General features: G+C 68.1%; 1 protein-coding gene across 4 annotated transcripts; it reads right to left on the minus strand.

Annotated features, from left to right (window-relative positions):
* Positions 1-161: 161 nt before the first annotated feature.
* Positions 162-16,438, minus strand: ABCA7 (ATP binding cassette subfamily A member 7). 4 transcript variants are annotated; one of them, XM_056337275.1, is made up of 51 exons: positions 16,405-16,438; positions 14,364-14,475; positions 14,150-14,243; positions 13,803-13,944; positions 13,600-13,727; positions 13,414-13,535; positions 13,146-13,340; positions 12,951-13,040; positions 12,604-12,841; positions 12,332-12,471; positions 12,146-12,262; positions 11,836-12,015; positions 11,554-11,762; positions 11,279-11,455; positions 10,873-11,095; positions 10,548-10,769; positions 10,209-10,413; positions 10,012-10,128; positions 9,681-9,852; positions 9,354-9,485; positions 9,135-9,274; positions 8,913-9,050; positions 8,583-8,746; positions 8,320-8,392; positions 7,822-8,024; positions 7,641-7,689; positions 7,385-7,447; positions 6,897-6,914; positions 6,563-6,717; positions 6,333-6,457; positions 6,157-6,255; positions 5,706-5,901; positions 5,487-5,581; positions 5,225-5,257; positions 4,890-4,995; positions 4,710-4,784; positions 4,431-4,600; positions 4,181-4,358; positions 3,979-4,094; positions 3,547-3,691; positions 3,336-3,459; positions 3,102-3,231; positions 2,900-3,020; positions 2,723-2,785; positions 2,527-2,633; positions 1,681-1,822; positions 1,477-1,611; positions 1,290-1,393; positions 1,090-1,182; positions 738-975; positions 162-659 (listed from the first exon to the last, which is right to left on the minus strand). In XM_056337275.1, exons 2-51 carry the CDS (start codon positions 14,427-14,429, stop codon positions 510-512), a joined length of 6,717 nt encoding a protein of 2,238 aa, XP_056193250.1. In that variant the 5' UTR covers positions 14,430-14,475; positions 16,405-16,438; the 3' UTR covers positions 162-509. The 4 variants fall into 4 exon arrangements, with proteins under 4 accessions (XP_056193250.1, XP_056193248.1, XP_056193249.1 ...); XM_056337273.1 differs by having other exon boundaries at positions 8,532-8,746; XM_056337274.1 differs by lacking the exon at positions 6,897-6,914 and having other exon boundaries at positions 8,532-8,746.
* Between the last annotated feature and the right edge of the window lie 2,239 nt (positions 16,439-18,677).

Genomic DNA, 18,677 nt, shown 5'->3' on the forward strand with positions numbered 1-18,677 from the left:
CTGGCTGACCTTCGGCCGCCGGGAAGGGGCTGCAGGACAGCAGCAGGGCAGGGGGCCATGGCGGCTGCTCTGTGCCCCCCACCGCGATGGCCATCCTGCTGCCCCCCGTCCCGCTGCACTCCCCGTCCCCCAAGTGAGGGTGACCCAGCGCCCCGGGTGGTACCACGGGTCTTTATTTCGTTGCTCTTTTACAGCAGGCCCTGCACCCGCAGGGAGCAGTGGGGGTCCCAGGGCCTGCTCAGGGTGGGGGTGCTCAGGGCAGCTCCCCCCATCGAACTGGGCCCCCCAGAGGGTACCACCCCGCCGAGGGGGAGCTGGGCCCAGCCCCCCCGGTGCACTGACCCTGCCCAGCACCTGGCTGGCGGGGCTGGCAGTCCCATGCCGGGGGGCAGGATGCGGCCAGACCCCCCTGTGCAGCTCTGGGGGTCCGGAGTGGCCAGAAGTCCCAGCAGCCTGGGTCGTGCTGCGGTGACACTGGGGGGGTCTCCCCATGGGGCTCCGTGCCCCGCTCAGACCGCGCTCTCCTGGTAGTTGCTGTCCTCCAGGAACCGTGTCAGCCTCCTGCTGGGGCTGGGCACCGCCGGGGCCGCATCCTGCCCTGGGGCCACGGCCCCCCCGGGGTCCTCGTCGCTCTGTTCCCTGGCAAAATGCACGAAGACCTGTGGGGAGGGCAGGATGAGGGGCAGCGCTGGCAGGACCCCAGCCCCCCTGCCCTCATGCCCCATGTCACCCATCACCTGGTCGAGGGTGGTCTGGGACACGGAGTAGTCCTCAATGTGGCAGGGACCACGGTGGGCCGCCAAGACACTGAAGACGCTGGCCAGGGAGCCGGCGTGGGAGGGCAGCTGGTACTGCAGCAGCCCCCCGTGCCGCTCCTTCAGCACGATGCCGGGGAAGCGCCGCTGCATCAGGGTCTCCACCGGTGCCGGCCCAGGGCCACCCACCCGCACCACCACCGTGTAGCCATCCCCAAACCTGGGTGGGAGAGGGGGGCATCGCTGCAGGGACCGGCTGCATCCCCCCACCCCATCCCTGCAGGGCGGTCACCCCTCGCTGCCGGAGCCCTCCCCAAGCCCCCAGCCCCATTACCTGTTCTTGAGGTGCTGGACGCTGCCCAGGCAGCGGAACCGGCCGTTGACCATGATGGCCATCCTGGTGCACAGCGCCTCGCACTCCTCCATGCTGCCGCGGGGGAGGCGTGAGGGCCCGTGGGGGGACAGGGGGGTGCTCCCCTCTGGGAGTGTCACCGCGGCAGGGGGGGTGCTCCACACCCTGGGGTGGGGGCTCACCTGTGCGATGTGAGCACCACGGACCTGCCCTCCCGGATGACGCTGAGGATACGGTCCCACAGGAACCGCCGGGCTCGCGGGTCCATCCCTGTCGTGGGCTCATCCTGCAATGGCCCCAGCAGCGCTGTCATCCTGGGCAGGGGTCCTGCGCTGCCGTGGGACCCCCACACATACCACCCCCACTCACCAGGAAGACAACGGGGGGAGAGCCGAGGAGGGCTATGGCTGTGGAGAGCTTGCGCTTGTTGCCCCCGCTGTACTTGCCCGCCGGCCGGTCGGCGTGTGGCTCCAGCCCCATCTTGGCAATGCCCCACTGAGCCACCTGTGAGCAATACGGAGAGGATGAGGATGGGGGTCCCCTGGGTTGGGGGGGACGGGCTGCGGGCCCTACCCTGGGGGTCTCCTCCTTCGGGATGCCACGCAGGCGGCTGTAATACTCCAGGTGCTCCCGCCCCGTCAGCAGGTCTGTGATGGCATCAAACTGGGGGCAGTAACCCATGTGCTGGTGGACAGACTGCAGGTCGGTGAGCACGCTGCAGGGACAGGGACATGGCTGAGCAGGGGATGGGGACATAGATCGGCACATGGTGGGGACACGGCTGAACACATGGTAGGGACGAGGACACAGATCAGTACATGGTGGGGACACGGCTGAGCACACAGTGGGGATGAGGACATGGATCGGCACATGGTGGGGACACGGCTGAGCAGGAGACGGGGATGGGGACACAGATCAGTACATGATGGGGACATGGCTGAGCACATGGTCGGGATGGGGACATGGATCGGCACATGCGGGGACACGGCTGAACACATGGTGGGGATGGGGACACAGATCAGTACATGGTGGGGACACGGCTGAGCACACGGTGGGTATGGGGACACGGACCTGCACATGGCAGGGACGTGGCTGAGCACGTAGCAGGTAGGGGGACATGGCTGAGCACATGGCAGGGACAGAGACACAGCTGAATATGTGGATGGGATGGGGACATGGCTGAGCACATGGCACGGACAGGGACAAGCTCCAGGGACAGGGACAAGGCTGAGCACACTGCGGGAATAGGGATGCGCACGCTGCAGGGGTGAGGTTGAGGATGAAGCCAAGCACAAGCACGCTGCAGGGATGAGGGCAAGGAGGAGCACAGGGTGGGGACAGGGATGACAGCCCACGTGCTGTGGGGACACAGAGAGGGGGAGCAGCATGTTGGCCGTGGGGTCCCTCTGTCTCGCTCACCTGTGCCCTTTCAGCCAGGCCTCCCCCAGCGTCACCTCCGTGTCCCCCGTCAGCATCTTGAAGGTGGAGGTCTTCCCGGCGCCATTCACCCCCAGGAGGCCGAAGCACTGCGGGATGCAGAGTGGGGTTACCGGCAGCCCCGGCACCGCCCGCGGCACTGTCCGTCCATCCGTCCGTCCATCCATCCAGCACCCACCTCCCCCGGGGGGATGGCCACGCAGAGCCGGTCCACCGCCGGAGCCTTCCTGCGCCGGTACACCTGCGTGGCAGAGCCGGGGTGGTGCTGGGCGCTCGCCACCCATCGCCCAGTGGGACTGGGGGCTACAGGAGGGGCTGGAGCCCCACAGCAAGGGGCCGGCCCCATGGCACGCACCTTGGTCAGGTCCTTCAGCAGCAGGAGGTGGCTGTGCGGGGGGGTGCTGCCCACCCTCGCCCGCTCCCTGGCCACGTCCTGGTCCTCCTCCCCCAGGGAGGGCAGCTGCAGACCCCGTGGCCTGGGGGCAACAGTGGCAGGGGCACATCCAGGGCTGCCCACCCCACAGCTGCCCCACGGCTTCCCCACGGCCGGTCCTCACCCGAGCCGCAGGAAGAAGCGGTATTGCAGCAGGAGGGTGAAGAGGAAGAAGATGATGCCCTCAATGGCCATGGCAAACATGTTCTTCCCTGCCAGATCCCAGGACAGGGGGGACACGAAGCGCCTGTCCCCTGTGAGCGGTGAGAGGGGCTGTAGGTGTGGGGGACGCCAGGGAGGGTCCCCAGACTGGCCAGGCTATGGGGAGGGGGAGCAGCCCTGCCACCCCTGGACTCACCGAACCTCTCAAAAGCATCAGCCATTGCCTGGTTCTTCACCATGTCAATGAGTCCTCGGCCCAAGCAGAAGTGGGGGAAGATGAGGAAAACCTTCTTCAGGATGCGATTGATGTTGTTGAGGTTCTGCCAGGGCGGCAAGGAGAGCAGTGGGGAAGCTGGCACTGGCCCCGCAGACATGGGAGGGGGGTCTGGGGCAGCCTGAGGGTTCACCTGGTCCACAAAGAGCTCCAGCACGAAGGTGGCCACGCTGCCGTTGATGCCGATGAAGAGGTTGATGCACGTCAGGGCCACGTAGGCGGTGCTGGGGATGCTGAAGAGGAAGGAGGCTGGGTACATCAGGGGGGTGATGGACCAGCTGTGGGGCAGAGAGGCAGGGGCTGGCCGAGGCGCACCTCCCTTCCCGGGGGGCATGGCATGGCAAGCTGGCACCCCTCCCCCAACCCCCCAAGCCAGGGCTGCCCCCAGCCCCAGACAGAGCCCCCTGTGTCCCCCCATTCCCCAGGGTCCAGCCCCGGGGGGGGTTAGCCTTGGGGGCGGGGGGTGGTGGTTATCCCCAGGGGGGTTAGCCCCGGGGGGGTTAGCCCCAGGGGGGGTTAGCCCCAGAGGGGGGTTAGCCCCAGGGTGCCTCCACTGGCCCTTCACCCGTAGAGCAGCAGCAGCAGCACCAGGGAAGGCAGGTTGGCGGAGGAGACGTAGGATTCCTGCTGGAAGCAGAGGAAGATGAGGATGACCAGCAGCGCAGGGACCAGGTAGTTGCACTGTGGGCATGGAGAAGCCAGGGATGGGGTCACGAGTGGGACCTGGCCCCCTGGAGCTGTACCCCATCCCCATCCCCATCCCGCACCATATCCCAGGCGAAGTTGCCCAGCCAGTAAGTGACAGGCTTCATCCCGCTGACGAACTGCAGGTGTTTGGCTTTGCTGACCCGCTCCTCGATGAGGAAGAGCACGAAGCTGGCCGGGACGAAGGACATGGCGAAGATCACACAGATGGAGACCAGCACATCCACCGAGGTGGCCATCCTGTCGCAAAGGGGAGGGCTCAGCTGGGCACTGGGGTCCCACGGTTGTCCCCCCCCAGTCCCCAGCACTCACAGGGCAGCCTCCGAGAGCTGCTCCTTGGTGAGGTTGAGTGGGTGGTTGGTGGCCGTGATGCCGTAGAGCGCGGGGTCGGTCCCAGTGGGCAGCCGGGCGCGCAGCAGCCCATTGCTGGCCACGTTGAGGAAGGAGACCATGGCGTGCCAACCCTTGTTGTTGAACCAGACCTGCAGCCCAGGGGGAGCCTGGCTCAGAGCCCCCTCCCCCACCGCGGCACTGCTCCCCACTGGGCTCCCACTCCCCTCCAGCCCTGGCCAGATTCAGTCCTTCTCAGACCTTGATGTTCCGGCGAGTGTCCAAGCCCTCGATGAAGCGGCTGAGGTTGCCCAGGAGCAGGTCCAAGTTGCTGCCCTGGGCATGGAAGTGTGGGGTGAGGGGTGGGCTTGAGTCAGAGCCCTCCCAGCACCGAGATGCTGGAGCTGAGCCGGGGTGGGGGCAGAGCCCCCCCAGCCGTACCGGCGTGATGTTAAACAGTGCCCGCAGCTCCAGCACCACCTCTTCCACCTCCACCGCTGATGGTAGGGCCTGGGAGCCACCGGCACCCAGAGAAAAGCCACCGTACCTGGGGGGAGAGATGGGCACCCAAACCTGCCCCCCATTTCCCACTGCCACCCCTGTGCAACCCCCCCCCCCTCTGCCCTCCCGAATCCTCCACCCAGCCAGACGCCACGGCGAGGGGCACACAGTGAAGGGTTGAGGATGCCCAGGTGATGGCTCTGCCCATCCCCACCAGGAGCTCCTTCCTGCCCCCCTGCCCCATCTGCGTGAGACCCAGCCCCTCCTCAGCTCACCTCTGCTCATTCACCCACTTCTTGTTCCTCAGCCTGAAAGAAATGGGAGCGGGGGGGAGAAATACCCCCGGGGAGACGTTGTGTCAGCCCTTGTCCCCATAGCCATGGGTCCCCCAGCAGCCCCCCTCACCCTGCGGTGCCCTCTCCACCTCCAGCCCTGGCTGGGTTTGGCCCACAGCATCCCTCCCTCCTTCCACTGGGGTGCCAGCCTGTGCCAAAGCCCCCCTGGCTTCCCCAGGGGGTCCCCAGCCCCAGCACTCACTCCTGGCGGATGATCTGGGGGTAGGTCTTCACCAGGTAGTCGGAGATGTTCCTGCCCGTCAGGTTCTGCAGGATGTCACCCGTGCCCCTTTGCACCTGGAGGGTGGACAGACGGGCTGGGCGAACACACAGCCCCACTGGCCCCTCTGGAGCATCGTCTGCCCCCACACCCAGCAGCTCTGGTGCCCCAGGACCAGCCCTGCTGTGGGCTGGGGGTTACCTGGGGTGGTGGGAGCCCCCCAGCCCCCTCGGGGCAGTCGGGCAGCATCCTGTGGGCCCCCGGCCCGCTGCACTGGCAGGGGGGGGACGGCTCAGCCTGTGTCCAGTTCCCACGCCGCAGCGCTTCCAGCAGAGCCGGGGGTGCTGGGGGTGCTGAGAAACCGTCGGGGTGGGAAGCTGGTGGGCACGGCCCCATCCTGAGCACCCAGCACCACAGGGGGGAGAGAGACCCCCGTTACCAGCCTGGTGTGAGCCAGAGGCATCGGATCCTGTCCCTGTGCCCCTGCCCACAGTTTTCCCCCCGCTGCAGGGAAGGGCAGGGGGGCCACGGCATCGCACCGGCTAGCAGGGCTGCTCCTGGGGGAGAAGTGGGCACCAAGGTGGGGGCCAAGCCCCAGCCGCCCCCTTCCAGCCCCTCCAGCCCCCCGTCCCCGCAGGGCGCAGGCACTCACACCTCCCCAGCATCCTTCATGCACTTGGTGCCAAAGCCCGGCTCAGCCAGGAGCGCGCCCAGGAGCTGAGTGGTGTCAGGGTCCCCAGGGGCATCATTGCTGTCGGGAGAGGTGGGAATGAGCTGGTGGCAGCAGTGGATGGGGGGACCTGGGGGGACAGAGGGATGGGGACACACCTGAAGAAGGTGAACTGATGCCCATACATCCAGGGCTGGAGGGGCAGCGGTGGGTACTTCCCAAAGGGCGGCACAATGAGGCTGAAGAGCAGCGCGATGCAGACGAAGACAGCGGGCAGGACGATCTGCCAGGGGCTGGGGGTCAGGGCTGGCTCCGCACCCTCCTGCCCCATCCCCTCCCCACTCTCTGCACCACAGCCCCATCCTGGCCCCTAGTCCCAGGCCCGTACCTGCGCGAAGAAGCCCCGGGTGCTGCGGCGGGCATGGAGCATCCTCTTGATGAAGAGGGCGCGGAGCTGCTGGCGGGTGAGCGCCCAGCCCCTCACCCTGTGGCCGGCCTGCCCAGGACCCCCGCGCAGCAGGTCCGTCTCCTGGGGCTCTTCCACTGCAAGGGCAGGGATGGGTCTGGGTCTGCCCCCCACAGAGCCGGCAGCGAGGGGCAGGGGCTCGTGCCAGGTGGCGTGTGGGGGGATGGTGTGCTGGCACGGGTGTCCCCCCACCCCAGCAGGGATGGGGTGCTGCATGCAGGGACACAACGGGAGCCCCCCAGCCCCCAGCTCCTACCTCGCCGGATTCCTTGGGCTCAGTGTAAAGGAGAGGAAAGAGGGGTTACAGCCGTGCTGGCACCTGCCCGGCCGGGGTTAGCACCCACCTTGGGCAGAGCTGGCTCCCCAAACCATCACAGCCCCCCCAGACCCCCATGGCTGCTCCCACACCAGCTCTATCTCCAAGAGAAGGGGCCTGGATATGTCCCCTGGGATTTCATGTCCCATCCCAACCCCTGCAAGGAGCCAGGCTCCCCCAAACCTGCCACCATCCCTGTTCCTCACCCTGCCCGATGCCCTGAGGGACACCCCAAGGTGGGCAGGAGAGATGCTGCACCAAGGTCCCTGAGCCTCCCCCTGCCCCAGGGTGGGCCTGCCCGGATGGACACGTGCCCAGCTGACATGTGCCATGGCCCCAGCCCCAGCCCAGGGGGTGAAGGTGGGGGTCACCCAGCAGCAGGGGCTGGGCAGCTCAGGGGCTCGGGGTCCCAGCTCCCCCTTCCTTACCCAGCTCCCCGTCGGCCGCCTCCGCATCCCTCCCCTCACTGGGGGCTGCTCCTCTCCCAGCGCCTGACAAAACGGGGGTGAGAGTGCCAGGGTGGGACTGAGGCACAGCCTGTGACACCTCCCTGCACCCATGGGTGCTCCCAGCAGGGACCCAGCCCTGAGAAGGGTCAGGGCCACATGGGGTGCTGGGGACATCACCCCCTTCCACACCCCAGCACCCTGAAGCTCAGCTCCAGCCAGCACCGAGGTGTTTTACCTGCCGTGTCAGCATCCAGCCCTGTGTCCTGGGCCACCTTCAGAAAGATCTGAGGGTGGGAAGGGGCTGGCATTACAGAGAGCCACCAGCACCCACAGCCCCTGTGAGGCACATCCCCCAGGTTGCGGGCAGCCCCCCAAAGAGCCCCAGGGAGACCCCTGGCCGCTGCTCCTCTGGGTACCTCTTCCAGGGTGGTGTCGGAGATGCCGTAGCTGGAGATGCCCAGTTCCCCCAGGCGGGTGTCCAGCTCGCGGAACAGGTCCCCAAAGGCTCCGTCCTTGGCCCCGCTGTAGGGCAGGACGAAGAGCACCTCGTGCCCGATGTCCTCCTCCAACCGGGAGCCAGGCACCAGCCTCTGGATCAGCGCCGACAGCTGGGCCACATCTGGGGGGACAGACAGGGAGGGCTGGAAACGTGTGGCAGGAGCCGATGGCTGGCACAGGAGCTGGCAAAGCTGGCATGTGCCCTGCATCCCAGTCTGAGGGTCCCCAGGGGGTCTGAAGGGGATGGGAGGGCAGGGACCCCCTTCTGCCCCAGCAGTGCAGGGGGGCCAAGGGCTAGCAGCAGAGCAGGGCGCGGGGCTGAATGCACCCATGGGCCCCCAGCTGATGGGGGACACATGGGGGGTACCCAGGGGGTGATGCTGTGCTGGGGGTGCAGGGAGGGACGGGACCCTCACCCACGGCGCTGGCCTTGCTGCCCTGCTCGCTGCCCAGGCCCGTGTCGCTGCTGTGCTCCGAGTCGCTGCCATCCTGCGGGAAAGGGTGGCCGGAGCCTGGCACCCTGCGGCAGGATCCCGCCCCAAGCCCAGGGCTCAGCATCCCCTTGATACCCAAGATGGAGGCACTGGCCACCCTTTTGGCACATGCTCGGTGGGACCAAGGGGCCCACCTTTTTGGTGGTGCCGGGGACGGTGCCGGTGCTACCGCCGCTCATCCCAACCTGCTCCTGCTTCACCAGGGTGAGGTGGTAGCCAGTGCCCAGCCTGGCCTTGAGGAAGAGCGGGGACCCGCAGCAGCAGAGCCGGCCCTGCGAGATGATGGCGGTGCGGTCCCCCAGCAGCTCCGCCTCGTCCATGTAGTGGGTGGACAGGATGATGGTGCGACCTGGGGGCAGGGAGTGGGCTTGAACCCACACCCCCTCACCGGGCTCATCTGCCCGCAAGCACGTCCCCCGGCTTGTCCCACGGTCCCTGCTGCCGGTTCTCCACACCTGGGGGGCTCAGGTGCATGGAGGGGGAAGCGGGGCTCCCCCTGTTCCCCCAGCCCTGACCTTTGCGGTACTTGAGCAGCAGTTCCCAGATGCTGCGGCGGGAGTAGGGATCGACGCCAGCTGTGGGCTCATCCAGGATGACCACCCGAGAGCCACCCACGAAGGCGATGGCCACCGAGAGCTTCCGCTGCATCCCTCCTGCAGGGCAGAGGAACAATGTTGGGTGGGGGCTGGGGCCGTGGACCCCTGCTTGGGCACTGGTCCTGCCCCTGGCACACGCACCTGAGAGGTTCCTGGTCTGCTCCTGGCGCTTGTGGGGTAGCCCCGTGTCCTGGATCAGCTGCTCCATCTCAGCCTTCACCCGCTCCTCCGACAGCCCCTTCAGCCGCCCATAGAACCAGATGTGCTCCTCCACGGTCAGGCTGGGGGTGGGGGGGCAGGGGTGAGGTGGGCAGCCCAGCCCCCCGCACTGCTCTCCCCGCCTGCCCTGCCCCTGCCTACATGTCAAAGAGGACGTTGTGCTGGGGACACATCCCCATGGTCTTGCGGATGCTGTCGATATCGGAGCGGATGTCCCAGCCCAGGATATAGGCAGTGCCGGAGGTGGGGGGCAGCAGACCGGTCAGGATGGACCTGGATGGGGAACCGGTGGGGCAAGGGGGTCACAGGGTGCAGGACCAGCAGGGCTCAGGGCTGGGGTGCCCGGTTTACGTGGGGTGCTCAGTGGGGACACAGGTTGGGGCAGCACCAGGGCAGAGCCAGGCTCAGGTCCTGTCCCCAGCTGCAGCCATGCAGCTCCCCGGCCAGCCTCCAGCCCCTCCAGCTCACATGGTGGTGGTCTTGCCAGCCCCATTGTGGCCCAGGAAGGAGGTGATCTGCCCCTCGTAGAAGTCCAGGCTCAGCCCGTTGACGGCCACGTGGCTGCTGTTGCGGTAGATCTTCACCAGGTTGCGGATGGAGACCCCGGGCTGGAGCTGGGCAGGTGGCTCCTCCACCAGCACTGGAACCCACCGAGGGTCATGTCCTGGGAAGGACCCCTTGCCATGGGGGGTAGGACCCCCTGTTGGGGGGCAAAGCCCAGGCTGGGGGCTCGAGCCCAGCTCCACAACCACCACCCTTCAGACACGTGGCTCTGGGGTGGGCAGGGGGAGCAGCTCACCTTGGGGTGCAGTGAGGGGGCTTGCAGGGTATGGGGGGTACATGGCTGAAGACGGCTCTCCAAGCCAGTAACTCTTCAGGAAGGGGAAATTCCAGGGCTTGGGGATCCCGTATTGACCTGCAGTAGATGGGGCTGAGTGGGGTGAGGCCTGGGGGGGGGCTGGGGGGTGCTCCAGGGGCTGGGGGGGCTGCATTCACCTGGGAAGACACCCTCGAGGTACCAGGTGGCCAGGCCATAGAGACCAGCATCCAGCAGCAGTAGCCCCATGGCCGTGGCAAAGTTGTAGGGGTCTCCTGGCACGGGGCTGGCCCCCAGGTTGTGCCACTGGATGCCCACCCCCTGCTCCTCGTAGAGGGAGAAGTACTCGCAGCCGAAGCCGAAGGCCACTGGTGACAGCAAGCTCTGGTGGCAGCAAGAACGGCAACGTGGGCAGAAAGACTGACCTGGAGGGGGGGGGGGGTAGCCCCAAAGCCCCCCACCCAGCAGACCTGGGGCACCCAAGGGGTATTGGGGAGGGGGCAGCTACGGCCACTCACCACGAGGACGCGGAGTGGGAAGGTGATGTGGTCACGCCAGGCGACACACAGCACGTAGGGCAGGTAGAAGGAGAAGTAGATGATGCCGCCGCAAGCGGAGGCCAGGTTGGCGCGGGGGAAGAAGGTGCTGATGAGGAAACACTGGCTGATGGTGGCCACCGAGAAGGTGCCGAGGAAGAGGAAGATGACGGCTGGATTGCTGTAGGGCAGGATGTTTCCCAGCTGTGGATGGAAGCAGATTGGAGCCTGCGGAGCCCCTCGTGCTGGCTCCTGGCCCTGATGCGTCTCATGTCACCCACACTGTCCCCCATGCTCTGCAACCTGCCTTGAGGATGAGGACAAGGAGGGCAGAGCTGAGGAGGAAGGGGATGAAGCTGCTGAGGAACCAGCTGAGCCAGAGGATCCCACTGCTCAGCCCCATGGTCTTCATGGTCTCCTTCAGACGCATCTCCTTCTCGTGCACCACTCCCTTGATGATCATGGCCACTGAGTAGATCCAGGCCAGTGTCATGAAGAGGGGCAGCGAGCGGTTCAGGACCCGCAGGAACCTGGGGGAGGTGACACCAGCCCGTCCACATCCAGCCTGACACCCCCAGGACCCCCAGGGCATGGACCAGCCCCGTTCCACCTCCCTGGGGCAGGGATGCTGCAGGCTCCTTGGCCCCATACCCTGCAGCAGTGGGTCACTCGAGGGTCCCGGGGGGCCAGGGCTGCCCCCATCGCCCACTCACACATCGTCCACGTAGCAGGGGTAGGGCATTTGCTGGATGTAGACCCCCATCCGTGGGGTGGCCCCGGTCTGCACCCGCACCACCGCCTGCTCCACCAGGTCCTGCACGTAGACAAACCCCCCCCACACGTAGCGCAGGTCGCTGAAGGGGTCAGCTGCGGGACCCGGGTCCCAAAACCTGGAGGCAAACCACGGCACTGAGCGTGGGACCCCCCCCCTCCATGGGACAGGCAGCTTGGGTGGCTGGGGAGACCAAAGAGGCTGGTGTCTCCCAACCTGTCCTTGATCTTGTTGGTTCTTGTGACGTCGTCGATGTCCATGCGGATCTTGTAGCGGACGTGGGGGGGCAGCGTGGGGGTTGTGGCATTCGTGGGGGACTGGAAGACCACAGCTGCCCAGAACTGCCGCTCGTCCAGCAGCTCCAGGGCCCGGGCCACCAGCTGCTCCTCGGTGGCCACCACCTCGATCTTGTCCAGGCAGACGCACTGCAGGCAGGGCAGGCAGGGCTCAGCAGGGCTGGGGGAGCCAGCCCACCTGGGCAGCTGGGGTGACACACACCTCCATGAACTGTGATAGCGTGCTCAGGACCATGTCAACATCAGCGTACACCTGGCGCCAGGTGACCCCTGGCCCCCCTGACGGCCCCCCCAGGAACCCAGCCAGATCTGGCAGCTTCCAGGAGGTGCTGTTGAGGAACCCATCCAGGAGCTGGGCCGTGCCCGGGGCCAGCAGCAGGTCCTGCAAAGCATCAGGGTACAGGGGGTGATGCAGCCCCCCCTGCTCCCAGCCAGGAGCCCGAGCTGCAGCCCCCTGCACCCCCATCCTGCACCCCAGCCCCCTGCGGGGAGAGGGGCTGGGGCTGACGCACCTGCAGGACCTGCATCTCCAGGCTGCTGTTGAGGAAGGTGTAGATGCGGGGTCCCAGCTCCCGCCAGGCACCCCCCACCTCCCCCAGCACTGCCAGCTCCCGGAACGTCCGATTCACCTGCATGAGGTGGGGGATGAGGCACAGCCAGGGCAGCCCCCCTCAGCCCCCCTGTAGCCCCCCACTGACCTCGGCCATGACGCTGTCGGGGCCGGGGCCGGGTGGCGTGTACAGGATCTTCCCCATGAAGAGGGGCTTGATCCCCCGCCAGAGGATCTGCGAAAGGGGGCTGGATTCCAGGCTGCGGAGCAGCTCTCGGCAGAAGGGACCTGGGGGGGGGGGCAGAGCCAAGCCCTCGCCACTAGCCCCTCCCCACCAGCCCCCCACCACCTCCCAGGCAGCCTCGGGGGGCTGTGCCCACCAAGCCCCCAGCTGAGCCCCCTCAAGCCCAGCCCGCTCACTGCTGGTGTTGCCTGGGACAGTGGCTCTCTGCTCCGAGCTGTTGCGGTCCAGGAAGGCTTTGACATCGTTGTCCTCGTACCAGTTGAGGGAGGGGACCCTGAGCCCCCCGCCCTCGGGGTGCCCACAGGCAATGCGTGACAGGGCCCCAAAGGCGCCTGAGCCGGTGGCGGTGGCATTGGTGGCCATCACAGCCCTGAGCTCCTGCTGCAGCTCGGCAAGGCTGGTCATGGAGGAGACCTGGGGAGAGCAGGATGGGGAGCAGAGCGGGATGTGGGGGACCAGGATGCCCAGGGACAGCGTGGGGAGCACGGGGTGAGGTGGGGGGCAGGGGAGCAGGGGGTGCTACCTTATCCATCAGGGATGCTGCATCCCGCAGGAAGGTACCCAAGGCTTCCACGGTGCCAGTGATGCCACCCACGTCCGAGCTTAGCTCTTCCTACAAGGGGAGCATGGGAAGGGGGTCACAGCCCCTCTGGGGGAAGCTGGGGGTCTCTGCCTGACACCATCCAGCACCCAGAGCCTGGCTGGGCTAGGGGCTCACCGCCAGGAGCCGGGGAAGGTCGAGCTGGGAGAGGAAGGAGCCCTCCATGGCACGGAGCTGGGGGCCGGACAGGGCGCAGAGCCCTCGCTGCAGGCGCTGGGTAGAGGCGGCGTCACCCCCCACCAGGAAGCCCCCCAGCTCCGAGGCGTTGCAGACCACGGCCTTCAGCGGGAGGCGGGTGCCGGCCAAGGAGAACTGGTGGGAGAGGGCTGGTCACGCCGCAGCCCCCCGCACTGGGGGGACTGGGAGTGGGTGCTCCAACACTCACGATGCGGGGGCTGAGCTGAGCCGCCATCAGCTCGTCCACCAGCGCCGGGGGCAGAGACGTGTTGGTCCGGAGGAACCGTGAGAAGGTCTCGTTCTCTCGCAGGTAGCCCCTCACCGGCAGGGCTGGAGGGGCAGGGGTCAGCCAGGGGGTCTCCCTCCGCTGGCACCCCCCGTTCCCGGTGCTTACCCCTCCACTGACTCCCGCTCCCCCGGAGCTGACGCAGGGTGGGCAGGAGCCGGGTGAAGCTGCGCAGGAGCCGCTGCCTATCGGTGTGGACCAGGACCTGCCGGGCTTCAGTCAGCAGGCGGGAGAGGCTGCGGGGGCACGGGGTGGGCAGTGAGACCCCAGCCCAGCCCTGCCCTACAGCCCCCGCAGCCCCCGTTGCTCACATGGAGCTGTCGAAGTTGCCCACCACGCCGGGGGCCTCTCCCGCTGTCGGGTGCCGAAAGCAGGGGTTGTTGGCGTTGCAGATGATGCCCTGGAGCCAGGGCAGGGTCCCGGCCGAGGGCAGTGCCTTGTTAGGGAAGTGGCCTGCGGGAGAGATGGGTCTGGGGGGGGCAGCACAGGACCCCCGCATACACCCCAGCAAAGAGATGCCAGCGAGCCCCCAGCTTGGGTCCACCAGCCGTGTTTGTCTGCCCCAGGGCCACCCTGGGGAGGGCTCCCATGCAGGGGGGACCCCGGCATGCATGGGGGGGGCCTTGCCAACCCAGGGGGGTCAGGGTGGGACACTCACACTCATGCTGCTTGAAGGGCGGGTGGGATTGCCGCACCGAGATCAAGATGAAGAAGAGGAAGAGCGGCCACAGGAGCTCGATGACCAGCTGGATCTGGGCGAGACACCATGGTTTGGGGGGGGGGGGCTGTCCCTGACCCCAGCAGCACCCAGGGCTCTGCCTGCCCCCTCCCTGGTGGCTCCGGGCACACTCCCACCCCAGTCGCCCGCTCACCCGCTGCCGCCGGCGGTAGGTGAAGTTCTTCCAGAGCAGCAGCCCCAGCTGGGTGCCCACGGCCATGGAGGGAGTGCGAGGGGGTCGTGCCCTGCACCCCGCTCGGCTCCGGCTGTGGGTGAGAGAAGGGGGGGTTGTCAGCACCGATCCGGGGGGTGATGGTTGGGGCTCTGGCACACCAGGCAAAGCCAGGCACGCGGCTGAGCACCGGGGGCTGGCAGGAGCTGGCCCCACATTCCTGCAGCAAAGCTCCTTTCCGGAGCAAAGACCTCAAATCTCATCCTTTTCTAAAGCAAAAGCAGCAAACAGGGCACGAGCTCCACGACCCCCCCCCCCGGGTCAGCACCGCGGCAGGAGCTGTGAGCAGGATTCACACCCCGCAGGAGAGGCTCGGAGCCCCGGGGAGTTGGGCAGCCGGGGGGGTGGCTGGGACCTGCCCTGCCTCAGTTTCCCCATGTGAGGGATGCGGCCTGGCCAGCAGCGAGGTGGGGTGTTTCTGGTGAGACCCTCAGCGCTCCAGGAGGGAAAATCACCCCGATGCCGTGGGCTCAGGTGTGAGCTCAGGCCCCCCGGGTCGGCTCTGCAGGTGCCCCCCGAGCTGTGCTGGGGCCACAGCAGCTCCGTCCCTTTCCCAACCCCATCCCAGCGAGCCCCCGTGCCCAGCCGGCTCCGGGGGCTCCCCCTGCCCCGCACAGCACCCAGCGGGTGGGCAGTGCCCAGGACCCTCAGCGAGGCATCGGCCTTCCCCAGCAGCCACATGGCCGGCATTGTGCCCAGCCCTGCCAGGCACCGTGGCACGACTGAACTCGTCGCCTCCCGCCTGGCGAACGCCCATGGCCCACGAGAGCCGGGCACCAGAGCTGCCCCCCGCAAAGCCACTGCAAGCCGAGGACACCCCAGGGTCACCTCTGCTGCCCGTCCCACCACCCCAGGTTGGTGGCCCTGAGGACTCACCTGCCTGCCCTGTCACCTGCTGTGGCCTCGCACCTCGGCCAGCCCCGGGGCTGGGGGGGGGGCAAGGGCAGGTGGGAGGGCAGCTGGGGGGGCAGTTGGGGGAAGCCAGGCAGGGGGGGGCAGCTGGAGGGGGGCAGTGGGAGGGGGGCCAGGCGGGGGTGGTGGTGTGCCAGGCGCGGGGTGGTGGTGCAGGTGGAGGGGGGGGGCAGGTGGGGGGAAGTTGGGGGGGGCGAGGTGGGGCGTGAGTGCAGGTGGAGGGGGGCGCAGGCAAGGGGGAGGCAAGTGGGGGGCCAGGCAGGGTGTGTGTGCAGGTGGAGGGGGGGGGGAGAGGCGGGGGGGGCCGGGCGGGGGCGTGGGGCAGGGGATAAGCGGGCACCAGCCGGTGGGATTAGGATCCCGGCTGGGAAATCCGGCAGATCAGCCTGCGGGGCCGGATTCCTGCGAGGGGGCACCGGGAGGGCTGTGCCACCCACCCCCGCCGCAGCGGGAGAGAGGGCGGGTGCCCAGCGCCCCGCGGGGCGGCTGCCGGGGGTGGGGGCACCGGCCGAGCGGTGACCGGGGGCTGCTGCGGGGCCGGGAAGAGCCGGGACGAGCCGAGCAGGAGCCACCGGGATGCTCCGGGAGCCGCCCGGCAGGAGGCTACCGTGGGAAGTTGCTTACTCACCCCGCGGGGGGGGCTCAACCGGGAGCGCGGCGGCCCCCGGAGACCCGCGCTGGGCCACGGGGAGGGGGGCGGACCGGGGGGACACGGGAGCAGCTCGGGGGGATGCTAGGGACAGCGCCGGGGGGGTGATGTGGGCATGGGGACAGCCCAGGGGGGGCACAGACAGCCCCGGGGGGGTGATGGGGACACGAGGACAATCGCGGGGGGGAGGCACAGACAGCCCCGGGTGGATGACGGGGACACGGGGACAGCGACATCGGTGGGCGACACGGACGACCCCGGGGGGATGATGGGGACGGTCCGGGGGGGACACGGGGACAGCCCCGTGGGGGAACATTGCAAAGGCACAGCTCGGCCAAGGCCGGTGGCACAGGCCCCCTTCGCCCGCAGCAGCCCCCGGCCGGGGACCCCCCCCCCCCTTACCTGCTCACACCGCCACCGCGCGGCCCCTTTAAGATGCCCCGCCCTCTCCGCGCTACAAAGTAGCCGCGGGCGTGACGTCATGGGATGCGGATCTTAAAGGGGCCGGGGAGGGGGGGGGGTGGGGGCTGGGGTCGTGGGGGGGGGTCAGAGCCGATCCCGGTGTCCCGTCCCTGGGTGGGCACTACCGCTGGTGTGGGCGCCCCCCCTGGGGCAGCGGAGCCCCCGCCATGGGCGCTGGAGCCCGGCCTGGGGCAGGCTGAGACCACCCTAGGGGACGGACCCCCCGCGGCGCCCACCGACCCGGGGCTGCCCACGGGGGCGGGAGCCCGCGCTGGCCCGGGCCGCCTGGGACCCCCAGCCCCCTGCCCGCCGGCAGCAGTGCGCGGTGCTGGGGGGGGTGGGGAGAAGTTCCACCCGTTACATCGCTTGGGGGGACAGAAAACGTGTCTGTGCGGTTAGAGACCCGCTGTCCTGAGCGTTCGTTTAATTCGTTACAACTCCAGAGCCTGCTGTTGGCCCCTGGCAAGCCCCCTCCCCACCTCCCCTTACTCCACTTTCACATCCTGGTGCTGGCGAGAAGCATCAGTGTGTGCCCTGGGAGCCACGGCGCAGGATTTAACCCACGGGCACTTCACCCCGGCGACAGCCCCCTCCGGGGGTCTCCAACCCCGCGCCCACATCAGCCAGGGAGCAGGTGGGTTTGCACCCTGGGACAGAGGCAGAGGTGCGATACTGCGCTGGCACAGCTGGGGGTGCTGACCGCTAAAAAAAATTTACAAATTCATCGCTTCTCAAAAAGACAAGACTCCAACAAAACTTCAGCCACCAAGCACCTCGCCTATGCAATGCAGGCAAAAAGAGCGATCGCTCGGAAACTGAAATTTAAATCTTCCGTGCCTGCCCCCCACTCCCTGCACCTGCCCCCCAGCAGCCTGGCTGCCCAGCAAGCTGGCTCAGCGATTCCCTTTTTATTTTGGGATCTGTCACCGGGGACCAGGGATCTGTGCAGGGATCTGTGTGGGGACCGGCACAGCCTGTTACAACTGCTCACGTCCTTCTCCCAGGGGAGGGACCCACGGGAGTCAGTGGGCAGCATGGGGGGGGGGGGTCCAAACACGGGCAGCGACCTCGGGAAGGAAACTGATGGTTGGCCCCTGCGCAAGGATGACACGCAAATCTGTGAAGCATTCCATGTTTTTGGCACTCCTGGGACTGATCCCAACCTCGGGGAACCTTCTGGCCCCTACTCTGTGTGGGGGCACCCCCAAGGCACACAGGCGTGGAGCTGGGGGTGTGTGTCCAGACCCCCAGGTACGCCCAGGGGGAGCCCCAGGTGCAGGCCTGCGGGCCCCCCCCTCCCCATGGGAGAGGGGGGTTGGGGGCTGGGGAGGAGAGGGGCACCCTGAAATCTTCATGCCACCCACCCAGGGGGCCCAGCCCAGCCCTGCTCGGGGGTCCCTGTGCAGCACAGGCCCCATGGGGGCATCCAGCTGAGGGGATGAGACCCCTGCCCCACACTGGGGCACCGCAGAGGGGGAGAAGGCGGAGAGGAACGAGCTCCAGGGAGGGTGGCGGGCAGGGACCCCCACCCAGCCCACTGCCCACCCTGCCCAGGGACCATCCAGGGGGAGGAAGACCCTGAGCCCCCCAGAGGGTACCACCCCGCCGAGGGGGAGCTGGGCCCAGCCCCCCCGGTGCACTGACCCTGCCCAGCACCTGGCTGGCAGTCCCATGCCGGGGGGCAGGATGCGGCCAGACCCCCCTGTGCAGCTCTGGGGGTCCAGAGTGGCCAGAAGTCCCAGCAGCCCGGGTCGTGCTGCGGTGACACTGGGGGGGTCTCCCCATGGGGCTCCGTGCCCCGCTCAGACCGCGCTCTCCTGGTAGTTGCTGTCCTCCAGGAACCGTGTCAGCCTCCTGCTGGGGCTGGGCACCGCCGGGGCCGCATCCTGCCCTGGGGCCACGGCCCCCCCGGGGTCCTCGTCGCTCTGTTGCTCCCTGGCGATTCCCGGCACGTCACGGGGAGAATGATGATGATGAGGAGGAGGCGGCGGCGGCAGCTGCATCCTCCCCGTGAAGGATTGGCGCAACCACAAATCAAACGCGTTAAACCAGCTGCGCAGGGCGAGCGCCGGGCGGGGGTCACCGAGGCGGGGGGGTCGGCCCTGCGCGCCCCCAGCCGCTCTGGGAAGCCCCGCGGGGGAGTCCAGGCCGCCCTGCTCGGGCCAGCGCAGCCGCCGCGCCCCCCGCCTGGCAAAGCGGCCCCCGGCTGCCAC

Source organism: Falco biarmicus, chromosome 4, assembly GCF_023638135.1.
Source record: "Falco biarmicus isolate bFalBia1 chromosome 4, bFalBia1.pri, whole genome shotgun sequence".
NCBI classification, from domain to species: Eukaryota; Metazoa; Chordata; class Aves; order Falconiformes; family Falconidae; genus Falco; species Falco biarmicus.

Excerpts from the sequence above, each read along its gene's own strand:
- ABCA7 (XM_056337273.1), bottom strand. The coding sequence starts at position 14,429 with ATGGCCGTGGGCACCCAGCTGGGGCTGCTGCTCTGGAAGAACTTCACC. Across the intron at positions 8,025-8,319 it reads CAGCAAGGCCAGCGCCGTGG|ATGTGGCCCAGCTGTCGGCG; the intron begins GTGAGGGTCCCG and ends CTGTCCCCCCAG. Across the intron at positions 4,359-4,430 it reads CAGCTCTCGGAGGCTGCCCT|GATGGCCACCTCGGTGGATG; the intron begins GTGAGTGCTGGG and ends CCTTTGCGACAG.